This window comes from Phaenicophaeus curvirostris, chromosome 3 (genome assembly GCF_032191515.1).
Source record: "Phaenicophaeus curvirostris isolate KB17595 chromosome 3, BPBGC_Pcur_1.0, whole genome shotgun sequence".
In the NCBI taxonomy this organism is placed as follows: domain Eukaryota; kingdom Metazoa; phylum Chordata; class Aves; order Cuculiformes; family Cuculidae; genus Phaenicophaeus; species Phaenicophaeus curvirostris.
In genome coordinates this window covers 76971601-76984166 of record NC_091394.1, presented here as the reverse complement: position 1 = coordinate 76984166, position 12566 = coordinate 76971601, and the positions used below count along the sequence as shown (strand labels likewise).

The window sequence follows — 12566 nt, the reverse complement described above, 5'->3', positions numbered from 1 at the left end:
AAAAGTTACTTTCTGAAGGTATAGAATCATAGAATCACCAGGTTGGAAAAGACCCACCAGTGATGCCTGAAGGTACATCAGTCCCAAACAGCGAGTGCCTTCAGGGATGCGTCCCATTCTTTATCAGCAGTGGGAGGCAGGATGGAGATTGATACTGTGGCCTACACTTGAGATTGTTTGATTTAACTTTAGTGAGTCTTGGATATATCCCTGTGTGTTGAAAAAGCTTTTGAATCAGAGGCTATGTGTGTATGTAAAAAGCAATTATCTCCTCAGTTTCAGTAAGTGGGAAAATGGAACTGATTAACTTGGCAACAATCTCAGAGAGTCTAGCAATTACTGAAACAAATGTTTACTTGAAAAACAGACAAGCATATATATTCTTCTTATTTGTAACAGCATCATGCGTAAATTAAAGGTTAAAAACTTGTATTTGTTTGCAGAACTTCTTAGGGGGAACCTCAAAAATGCTGTTTTAAAACACTAATGGAAGACATAAGATTTGCTTTAACTTTACAGAGCGTTAGACCTAGCTACTCTCAAAGTAGCTAAATTTTCAGATAAATATGAGAGTGGTAATAAATTTTTTCTAAGTGTTATTACTGAAATAATATTTTGAGTTAATGCAACTGCTGTAAGTAGGGCAAGGGTAAAAATAAACATTTTAGTCTTTTCAAATGAAGGTAATTTTATTTTAACAGCCATAAGTTTAAGCCCAGCTGCATTTATAAATCTGAAGTCTATTCAAGGGGACTGTTAATGTAAATAAAACTGTACATCTGTTTTAAGTATTCATACCAGTGGAGCTGTTGTTATTTTCTATTTAAAAGAAAGATTACATAAAATCATTGAAAAATTTACAGTGAGTAGGAGTTTAGGCACGTGTGCGTGTACGTATTATGAACTGTAATACACAGAGCTCATATTTTTATCATGTGACTTTTAAACCTGATGGAGGAATTGATTTGTGGCAATAGCATTGTCATTGTATAGAATTGTTCATGTAGCGTCTGATTACAAAAGTGTAACACAGTTTTGCAAGTCTCACCCTTTCTGGAGCTTTTTGCTCTAGAGTATTGCCACAGGAAAGACGTTTACAATTTGAAATGTATTTTGTAAGCTGCCAAATAAAATGAAATTGTTGTAATAATTGAGAAACTAAAATCCTTATTTATAAATACTTGCTTTGCTGTTTTGACATTTTAAAATACAAAGAGTAAACAAACATCTACTTAAAGTACAGAATGACGTTAATGATAAAAGGCAACCAGCAAAATCCTAACATGTCATGCAGGACGAAGTCAGATGCCTTGGCAGTAATAGATTACAAATCACTTCAGCCTTAAATATAGTACATTTTAGTACTGCATGAAGTTGTTACGGTGGAGTAGAGCAAAGTGTTATGCCAATTGTAATATTTCTGTACAGACTTAATCTAATGCAATAGTGATAGTTATAGAGGAAGGTGGTGAAGAAAATGTGTTGGCCACATGGTGTTAACTCCTGATGTTGGTTGCATCTGTACCTGTTTCAGCTGCTCTTGCAGCCATCTTGTCTGCTTTGGTCTACAGACGGGACTGGTTTTATTAACAAAACTCTCTTGCCCTTCTTGATCATTCAAGATACGCTGTGATCGCTTTTGGATGTGCCAGCTGTCCCAAACTTACCTGTGGACGAGAAGGCTGTGGAACCGAGTTTTGCTACCACTGCAAGCAGATTTGGCATCCAAACCAGACGTGTGATGCTGCTCGCCAGGAGAGAGCTCAAAGCCTGCGCCTGAGAACAATTCGTTCTTCATCTATTAGTTACAGCCAGGAATCTGGAGCAGCAGGTATTTATGACCAGGATGCTATGTCCATAGAGTATCTTTCTAGTACATTTGCACAGTTAACTTTAAAAAGGAAAGACCTGAATAGTGGCATGGTGGCTCCTAGCTGCTTTGACTTTCAGAAACATAAAATACACAATACAATTTTAAGTTTTAATTCAAATTTTAAATGTTGCAGTTTTGAAGTACTTTGACCATAGCACCCGACTTAAATCTTACAGGCTTGTCAGCATTTTAAATTCATTCTTTGTAGCTGAAAAATGTGAGGTCAAAGGAATTTGCTGCAAAGCACTCTGTGTTTGGCAGGCTGACTTCATTAGTTGTATCTCTTACACACTGGGAACACTTATTTCTTATTTCCTCCACTTTAGGTGAAATTTCACAGGGCTGCTAATAATAAAAGCTGTTAAAAATAAAACTCAAACCCACCGGTTTCTGCTTTCAAGAGAGACCATTAGTCTGATGCCAGCTCTTCTGTTTGACATCTGTTGGTACTAATTTCTGTTTTTCAATAAAATGCTCATTTGTCTTGGCTACCAGAAAGCAAAGTGTTCCATCTTCTTAAAAGTAAACTTGTTTGTAACCCCAAAAAAAGAGGATAAAGTATTTAGAATAGTACTTGCAGAACAGGAGCCCAGTTTTCCGTTGATAAGAACCAGCTCTAAATGTCACTGCACTCTGTATTTGGCAGATTTTATGTTTGCCTGACTAAACGAGGTAGATATTTGGGGAAAAGTCTCTCTTGCACCTTAAGTGTAGTTATAGACCTGTCATTCTCCAACCCAGCACTAGACTTGGGAGTCTCTAATCTGTTGTTTGTGCTGGCTCATTTTAACAAGGCACTCCATCTTGTCTTAAGACTGGCATCTTGCTCTAGTTTCAAATAAATTTAGAAATAAACTTTAAATTAGTACGCCAGTTCCTTTCTTCCCCTTTCAGTCCCTTCCAGCACGAGCACAGTAGCTCTGCCATACCTACGCTGCAAGAACTTGCTCAGTTTAGTTACTGCCCTGTCGGTTTTGCATCTGTTCCCATGTGAGATGAGCTTGTGCATCCTTTCAGCTGCTCACTGTCCTTCTGTGCTGGAGTTGGCCGAAGTACTGTTTCTGCTGGTTCTGTACCTCTTTGGATATTCCTTATACCAAGTATAATGCCTCTTTTACCTTAATCCTGCCTAGTAGCACAGAGGCAGTGAGCTGGGGCTTCTGCACTAGGGGTTATTTCTGCTGCTGTGAGTAAATAACTTGTGCCAAAGTGCAAATGAAAACTAGTAGTGTGAAGGAACAAAGATCACGAATGTGGTTGTGTTAGTAAACAAGCTACACTGTTGCTCAATGACCCTTGGTTGTTAATGATAGCGCTAGTCACTTACCTGCTTTTTTTAGTTTTTGACTTGGCGGCGGTGGTGCGGGGAAGGAGAGTCTCCACAAATTTTTTTGCTACAATACTTTTTTTTTCTAGAGTATAGGGTTGTAAAAAGAACTCCAGAGGAGTTTGGTGATAGCAAAGAAATTCACTTAATGTGGAAGTTGTGAAGAAACAACAAAGTGGAGGTGGAATAATCAAGTAAAAGATTCATGACAGCATAAAATGTAAAAGAAGATTATATTTCAAGAGGCTGTATTATCAGTCCTGTATCAATGTACATATTTAATGTCAGACTAATATATATTGCATTAAGCTTAGAAAATCCGTGAACAAAGTGTATGCATTAACTATTCAGTTACTTGAATGTGATCTAATACACCTCATTTTCATTTGGTTTGCTTGCTTCAAGGTACAAATGCAAATAGCTATCAAGTCATTGCCAAATCAAGATTTGTAGACCAAACTTTTAATAAAGTTCTTCCGTTGTTTTCAGATAATGGTTCACTCAGTTTTTTCCAAACTTATGTCTATATTTTGCTTGTCTCAAGAACTAATATGATCTTAATATTCCTTTTTAAACAGCTGATGACATAAAGCCATGCCCGCGCTGTGCTGCTTATATAATAAAAATGAATGATGGAAGCTGCAATCATATGACTTGTGCTGTCTGTGGCTGCGAATTCTGTTGGCTATGTATGAAAGAGATCTCAGATTTGCATTATTTAAGGTACATTTAAGAAAAAAAAAAAAATCTATGTGGTTGTTAATTTTTTTCCTAATGTGTATAGAAGTAGATTCCTGGGTGCTGCAAGTCTGGCTTTCTTCCTGTTGGTGTAGAGAATCACAGCTGAAGCATTCTTATCTGAGCATTGAGTTAACTTTCAATACATATGTTTAAATTAGTGCTTTGTTATTTTTTGTATTTTAAAATATTTTCATAAGTTTCATGCATACAATGTTACTTAGTACAAAAAAAATGAAGTGTTTTAGATGAATGTTCCCAGAATTTTTACAGAGGTCTTAAAACTGCTGTATTGTCATCATAGTAAGCAATATGATATGTTACGTGTGAACCACAGATTGGCATGTTGTAGTATGCAATATGCTTCTCTTTACATGGCAAAATAATGCTGTAAGGGCAGAAAAATACTCTGAAGAAATTGTAACTGGTGCTATAGTATGTGTAACATCTGTAACTTGAATCTAAGAATACTAATTTTGTAACTGGAGAAGAGTTCAGGACTCTGTAGTTATGTTGGTTCATTTACAATTTATTTACAGTTTTCTTCCTTCTTTCTATCAGCCCATCAGGTTGCACGTTTTGGGGAAAGAAACCGTGGAGCCGTAAGAAGAAAATACTGTGGCAGCTAGGGACGCTTGTTGGAGCTCCTGTAGGAATTGCCTTAATAGCTGGGATTGCTATTCCTGCTATGATTATTGGGATTCCCGTGTATGTGGGACGTAAGGTAAAATGTGCTACAACTCCGAACTTGCTTCAAGTTTACCTTCTGCATTGTATAACTTGGGTAATACTATGTTCAATTGGCAGTCTTCACCAGCCTTTCAAAAAGAAAACAAACCCAAACAACCCCCCAGTAAACAATCAAACCAATCCCTGAATTGTTTAAGATGCTTGTTTCAGTTGTACAAGAAGGAGAAGCAATGTTTTTAAGTATGTAGTTTTTCTTAAAATAGGCAGAGCAAAATGCCAAACAATTTCCAGTTTCTGCATCTTGCCATGGAATTTCTTGCATACTCTTTCAAAATTACTTTTTTTTAATCTCTGGTTTCCTTTCAAATTAAACAATATTTAGACTATGTGAATGTCAAAAGGAAATCCTTCTTATTTTTCTTAGAAGCAGATAATTACCAGTATTTTAATGTAAAATTTGACTGGTATAGCTTTGTGCTTGCACATGTTTAAGCATTTATACTCGGCAACTTGTTAATTGCCTTGGGCAGGCACACCATGTGGAGCAGTATTCGGTGGAGGTAGCTAGACAGCATCTGTCTTCATTTTAGTGTTTGTGGAAGTGGGCTAGAGATGATCATGTTAGTCCGAAGGCAGTTGATGTATTTCCTCTCAAAAATATAATAGTTTTTAGTAGAAAGTAAATGACAAATTGCAAGGAAAACAGAAGATAATTACATCTCCTCCTATTTGTAACTTAGAATAAGTAGTAAGTTATCCATGTCTTTTGAAAATAGGCTTTTTGAAATGGTGGCTTGGTTCAGCAGGTGCTAAGTGTGCAGTTATCTCTGCTGGGTGGCATAAGCAGATGATTTGCTTTTCTTTTTTATCAGCATAGGTTGTCACAATGACTGGCATAGGCACATAATTCTACATTTACTGGGTTGTGGGGGCAAGTTTCTCTCACAGGAGCAGTTGCTGCTTGGCAAAAGTTGAGGGATACAGCTTTTCCACTGTATTATTTCATCTTTTTCTTTCAAGCAAGAGCTGCCTTCTGCTACAGCTTGGTTTTACCTCTTTATTCTGTTTTGTCTTAGTCCTATACAGTCATTGGAACCTTAAAAATTGAAAGAGGAAGAAAGCAATAGTTACCTGTTTCAAATTACTATTACATGTTCTGCTTTTCCCATTATATTTTGGGATAAGTCCTCATCACTGAGCACTCCCCATGTATTAATGGTAAAATCCCAGCAGGTTACTCTGTGAGGATAGCCTCATGAGAATTTCCAATTGTACCTCACTGCTTAATGGTCATTTTACGGTGACTCCTGTCACACGTTTGTGCCTGTCTTCAAAACATCTGTTGATGGAGATTCCACAGCCTCTCCAAGCCTGATTTTCTTAGTAAAATTGATTTTTTTCTAGCATTAATGTAAATTCTTTTCCTAAACTCTAAATTCTTTTTGCCCCTTCTTCAACTGACAAAGAATCCTTTTGCTTTGCAATATCCCATTATGTATTTGATTTTTGAGTCTGCTTTCATTCTTATGTCTAAACAAATCTAGCACTTAGTTTCTTGACAAACTGTGAAGAAAACACTGGTTTAGACCTGTGATTTTCATCTTCTGTTCTGGATTTCTTTCCAGTTGTTCATACTGCCTTTGTTTTTGTCCAGCTTGAATATAGCAGCGAATCTGATGCATTACAACTGCTGAGTTAAATGAAAGGGTGATCCTGTGCGTATAACAGCCAGTTATGTTTCTCAACAACATGCTGTTTTCATTGTGTGTGCTCTGAAACACGTATCCTTCCCCATCGTACTGGTAATTTAGGCGATGGGTCTCTTCCCGTGGGTAGTCTTGAACTTATTCCCATTGTGCTTCATCTTAGTAATTTCAGGCCACTTTTTTCAATTTCTCAAGACTAGTAAGAGTTCTCGCATTCTCGCAGCCTTGATAGATTGTATTAGCCTGAAAATCAACATACACATTCTTCTTCTTTCATCTTCCAGGTTAATAAAAATACTGATGAATACTCTTGGGTCCAGGGCCTATCTCTTGGAAAAAGTATAGGATAAAGTTTTAATTTGGGGAGTAAAAAAACTTAATGATAACTCTGTTTTCTCTGTTTTATACGAAGCTAACTGTAGATTTCTCTAGTTGCATTTTCAGTCTGGACCATCATAACCTGTTTGAGTGTCATACAAAAAGAAGTCAAAATTTTGTTCAAGTTGTTGTGTGACAACAATCTGTTTCTCCCCATCCGCAAGGCTGGTTATCTTGTCACAGAAGAAGATTAAATTGACATTTATACTTGGAAAAAAAAAAATCAATGTGGCCTCTATTTCCTGCATTTGCTTTGGTGTCTAGAAGTTCCCATTTCTCGGGAAATTCAGGTTCAGTTCACTGGTCTTCAATTCCCCATCTTCTTGTTATGCGTTTTTCCAGTTTTTCTGTTTTGGTTTTTTTTTCACTTATCTATGAATAATACTCTCAAAGATTATTATTAGTGGCTGTGAAATTGAGCCTATTGGGGTGTTTTTCAGATCAGCTCGTGTAAGTATGCTCTAACCTGCTGTTTTCATACAGATCTTACTACTTTGTCACCAGTCACCTGGCTCATGGTTGATCTTCAGTGACAGCTGAAGGGAAAACAATTGAAGAGGCCTCCAGTTTCATCTGCTGGCTGTCTTACCTTTTTGTTAAATAGCCAATTGACCCATTTTAGTCTTCCTCTTACTAGCACTGTACTTGTAGAATCGTTTCTTACTGACTTTGATGTCCCTTGCTTTTTGTCTCCTCTGTTTTAACCTTTATGATTTTGTCCTGACGCTGTCATGCTGTTCCTTTATACCCATTCATAGTAATCTGACCTACTTTCTATTTTCTTAATGCTGCTGCTGCTTCGGTAAAAGAAGCTTCATTGTTCTTTTACAAAATTGTCTTCTGTGTTGGAAGAGTTTGTGCCTGTGCTTTGATAGTTTCTTTAAGGGAGTGCTAGTTCTCTCCTTTTATAGATACTACAAGTCTTGTAACTTACCAGTTTTCTGTGTTTATTGAAATCCCTCTTCTTCTGGCCCAGTATTTTTATTTGGATATTCATTTTTCCTTACTGAATACTCTGAAGTCTCTTACTTCATAATCATTTCTACCAATGCAGCCTTCTGTCTTGATGTTTTCAATCAGCTTCTTCCCTGTAACCACTTCCTTGCATTTCTTTTTGTTGCTTTACGTTTAAGGAATCCAGTAGCCTTTACAGATTCCTTTGGTTTTCATATGCCTTTTGTTTTGGTAGTTAAAATCGCTCATAACATTAAAACACAATGCCTGAGATGATCCTGCTAATTGCCCAGAGCCCCATGAAACCCGATCTTCCTGGGTTTGCAATTCTTACACACTTGTGCTGTGAGGGTATTCATGTTCCATTTTTCCTTTTAATCCATGTGTTCTACCTTCAAGTGCTCCCTCGCTCTACATTGCTCTGTGTATAAAGTACCTCAGATCAAGTAAATGCATTCTCCTTATATGAAGTGCAGGGTCTTTGCTGCCCTTTCCTTGCCTTTCTTGCCTGAACAAATACTTTAAGTTTAGTCCAAAATGAGAACTATGCTACCAGTTCTGTAATTGAAATTATAGTTTAGAAAGCACAGCATTTAATAAAACTTCAAGCACTTTTTCATTCTTTTTGCAGTAGCATATTGATACAAAAATACTGTGATTATCCTCTTAGTACTCCTCTGTTCCTCCTTAGATGCAGTGAGGATTAATTTAGCCTTATGACAGCCACTCAGATAATGACCTGTTGTTCCTTTGTAATCGCATCTCAGCCAAGAATGATGATAGATGAAGCGCGTATCCCTGAAAAGCCATGTTCCTAGAGAGAGTAAATGAAACACAAAGTGGGAAATCTCTGTAAAACAGTGATCTTTGAGGGCCTTTCAGGTTCATGTGGAATTTGCAGCATGTAAATTTGAGGCAGACACGTTTCAGAGTTATTGCAGTCTTGGAACCATCAGTAAGGGTTGTGCTTAGCAGATTCCTTGGTAGAGTAGCACAGCTAAGGCTCGGGTTTGCTGAAGTATTTTGTGTCTCAACAGTTTGTCATGAGAGGGTGCCAAAGCGATGGAGTTCTTGCTCTCTTTCCTCCCAGGCTATGCTTGGTGTAGGCTGCCTATCTACAGGATTTTTCTTGCTCTGTTATGTCAGCCTTTCCATAGACTTAATGGTCTGTGGAAGTTTCACTCTGTATTGCTCAGGAGAGAGGTGGCTGGGAATAAGAAGTGTCAGTTTGATCAGGTGTGGTAATTCTTTGGTCTTGAAAATTGTCGACCCTTTCCAACCATGTAAGCTGGAGTAATAATTAAATATGTAATCAAAAAAAGCTGTTCAATTATTTAGCTTTTCTAACTTGAGACTGAAAGTAAATGCATAGCTGTTGGATGGGAGGACTTCTAACTTTTAAGAAGCTGCCTAAAATTAAGAAATGTGTAAATTTTCTTTTATTTGAGATAAGGAATAAATAGTGATATAGAATGCAGTCTCCCTGGAAGAGAGCAGGGTACAGGTGCCAACCTATTATATGTCAGTCCTGGAATCCTTGCAGCAATGTATTATGGATGGTAATAATACTCTAAAAATCCTTTCTTCTTTTCTTCTCTCAGATTCACAATCGATATGAAGGCAAAGACATTTCAAAGCACAAGCGAAACTTGGCTATAGCAGGTGGTGTAACCTTATCTGTAATTGTTTCTCCAGTCGTAGCTGCAGTAACTGTAGGTAAGCAAATATTTCTATTTTGTATATTGGTAACACCTTGCAACCAGAACTTTGTAAGCACTCATGAATAAAACAGCTAAGTCCTGTAGTTCCCTTTAACAGGTGGAGGAACCAAGACAATGAGCAGTTTGAGGTTATGCATTTATTGGGGCAGAAGGGAGAACGCAGTACTTCAGGAAATGCTGCATTAAAAATAAGTATTAAAAATGAATTTTTACTTTGTAAATCGAAATTTCCACATTGACATATCTGGCTTCTAAAGCTGAAGTATTTAAAGCTTTTTAATGACTGACTAAGGAAAAACTGTTGTCACAGAGTCTATTCATATTTGAATAACTTGATATCAAACTTTTTTCAACATAGAAGAAAAATACAGTCTGTTACACTTAACGTGGTGGTAGTTGACAAATAATTTGTTACACTCTGGGAGTCACTTTGAATTCTATCACGTTCTTGCTCATGGGGATTGTTGAGGATAGCATTTGAGGAAGATCTGGCTGTATGTTACAAAATACTTGTCTTCTTACCATGGAATTTCAAGATCACTGTAAACAAACCCTGGGGTTTTTTTTTCTGAAAGGAGTACGCTTGCCCAGCACTGCTATGCTGCTCTGTTGCTGCAGTACAGGCATCTCTGCAGCTGCCTAGTGAGCTGCCGTGGATAACTGATTCACATTAAGAACCACCATTTAGTTTTAGACTGGGTCAGTCCCCTCATCCGATTCACCACGCAGTCATGTATGCAGTGTTCCCCCTTGTGCCAAAAGTAATGCTCAGAGGAACCAGTGGCCTCGGGAAGGCAGAGCTGCTTTTAGCAAGTGATGGTTTCAATAGGCCAAGGAGCTGTGGCTTTAAACTACTTGTTAGGAATGGTGGACCAAACCGCCTCTGGTGTTTGTCTGCTTTACACTGTTCTTATGTGGCTGTGGTGTCTGATCCCTGCTAAACAGGTAGTGGGAGACACAGTCTCAAAGATGTATTTATAGGTCTGCTTCATATCATTCTTTCAAGCTGTATGTTGTTCCTGACCAGTGATAAAACTTGGCTTTTTAGGGAAAGCAGTTGGGGTTTGTTTTCTGGAGTTTTTGCTTTTGTCTTGTTGCTGTTAACACATGGCCTCCAGTCTCAGGGCATTGTATGGCTTCCAAAATAATGACTTTGAGAATATGTATTTCTTCCTTGAATGCTGAGGAGTTTCTAGTGAAAGGGGCCTCCTATAACTGGAACCCTTCTTTTAGGTTATAGATAGAGGAGCCTTTGCATCGTCTACCTCTGTCCTAGCTTTTTTTATAACATAACACACCATCCTGCCATTTTTTCAGTCTACCATTTTTCTTCATCTCCTGTGTACTCCCATCAGCAAAGCCATAGGATGGTTTAATTCATATGCCAAAGGTTCACAGACCACTAGAAGTGTTGGGGTGGATATGTATGTATATCTTGGTGTGCTTTAGCCCACAGTTCCTTTCAGTGGTTTCCCTTAATTTCTGCCACCCTGCTCCAAAGATTTGTTTACTTTTAAGAGAAAATCATTTAATTAAAATTCTTAAATTGAATCAGTGTGATAGAGTAAATATGGAAGATCCCATGATAATGTTAAGTCCCATTAAATTGAAAGAGTCCTGTCTGACTTCAGTGGATGTAAAATCAAGCCCCTTATTAAATTAGTAGAGGTACTAACATTTTTAGTTGAATAACATTTGAAATATGCTATTTCTATATCTGCTATTTCTGCTTCTCAGGTGGGACGTTATTACAGTCCCCAATGGAGCTTATATGATGTTACAGACTTACTGAAAGTATTAATTCATCAAACATTAGGCTTCTCTGCATACCAGCACTAATGGAGACTATTCTGCCTGCTGAAAGTACTTTCCTGTTGTTTCACCTCAGTGATTTACCAATATTTCTTAATTTTGCTCCATCCTGATTTTTTTCAAGTGTGAAACATTAAGTAGTTGTGGAAAATGAAATTGCTTTTATGAAAGGCTCCAAAATATAAGTCACATTTAATGAAAGACTGTACTTTCCTCTGTAGGTATTGGTGTTCCGATTATGCTGGCGTACGTGTACGGAGTTGTTCCAATTTCCCTCTGCCGAAGTGGAGGCTGTGGCGTGTCAGCAGGCAATGGAAAAGGTGTCAGGATAGAATTTGATGATGAAAATGATATAAATGTTGGTGGAACAAATACAGCTGTAGGTAAGACAATTGTTTCATTATCTGTACATTTGGGCTTTGACTTACATTTATATTTAGTTTCCAGGGTGATTACTTGCAGGAGAGGTGCAGTTAAGCCTTAGGCCTCCCTCCGCTTGTTGCTGAAACACCAGCTCTCAGATGAGCACAGCTTCTCTGCGTACGTGTTGTGCTGTGCTGTGATGTGGGCATTTAAGCCTTTTTTTCCCATCTTAAAGCCAGACTTGAGTAAAGTCTTCTTCATAGATAGAAGTTTTAAGATAAAATTAGTGCTGCTTTTTCAGAACACTCGTTTGTGGAAGCTTGCCAGGTTTTGTAATTTTTCTTTGTAGAAGGGGGAACTAAATACTGATATAATGCTTTTTTCATTTTAATTGTGTGAAAGTATCCTTTGTGATAGGATCTTTCTCTTTTCCTTGACTCAGTGTTACCTGTCCTATCGATGGTTAAATTTTTGGTATCTTAAGTATGTAATGTCAAGCATCCATTAGAGCAACTTCAAGAAAGGCATCTTGTCTGTTTTGGAGGTGGTTTTGTTTGGGTTTGTTTTGGTTTCTTTTTTTGACAAAGTTATCTTTTTATCCCTGAATGTTCTATAAATCCTTTTTATTGACATCATTTCAAGAACTGTTTCCAGGGCCAATTCTAGAAACTAAGTTGTGCTTCCATGACTGACAAGCCTTCCTTATTTCTGTCTAGATACCACTTCAGTAGCGGAGGCGCGTCATAACCCCAGCATAGGTGAAGGAAGTGTTGGAGGACTGACTGGCAGCTTGAGTGCAAGTGGTAGCCACATGGACAGAATAGGAGCCATTCGAGACAATCTCAGTGAAACTGCGAGTACCATGGCCCTGGCTGGGGCCAGTATAACAGGGAGTCTCTCGGGAAGTGCAATGGTTAACTGCTTTAACAGGTAAGAGCTGTGCTTCCTGCTTTACAGAATCCTGCTCTGCATGTAAGCAGAGGAAGTGGTATTACTAGGCTTTT

General features: G+C 37.9%; 1 protein-coding gene across 2 annotated transcripts in view; it reads left to right on the top strand.

The window, feature by feature from the left end:
* Positions 1-12566, top strand: part of RNF19A (ring finger protein 19A, RBR E3 ubiquitin protein ligase) — a 56420-nt gene that overhangs the window by 39918 nt on the left and 3936 nt on the right. For both annotated transcript variants that reach the window (XM_069854428.1, XM_069854426.1), the window contains 6 exons: positions 1623-1831; positions 3779-3923; positions 4500-4662; positions 9268-9382; positions 11421-11582; positions 12279-12492. In XM_069854428.1, the coding sequence (XP_069710529.1) occupies positions 1623-1831; positions 3779-3923; positions 4500-4662; positions 9268-9382; positions 11421-11582; positions 12279-12492 (1008 nt within the window). The remainder of the gene's footprint in view (positions 1-1622; positions 1832-3778; positions 3924-4499; positions 4663-9267; positions 9383-11420; positions 11583-12278; positions 12493-12566) is intronic.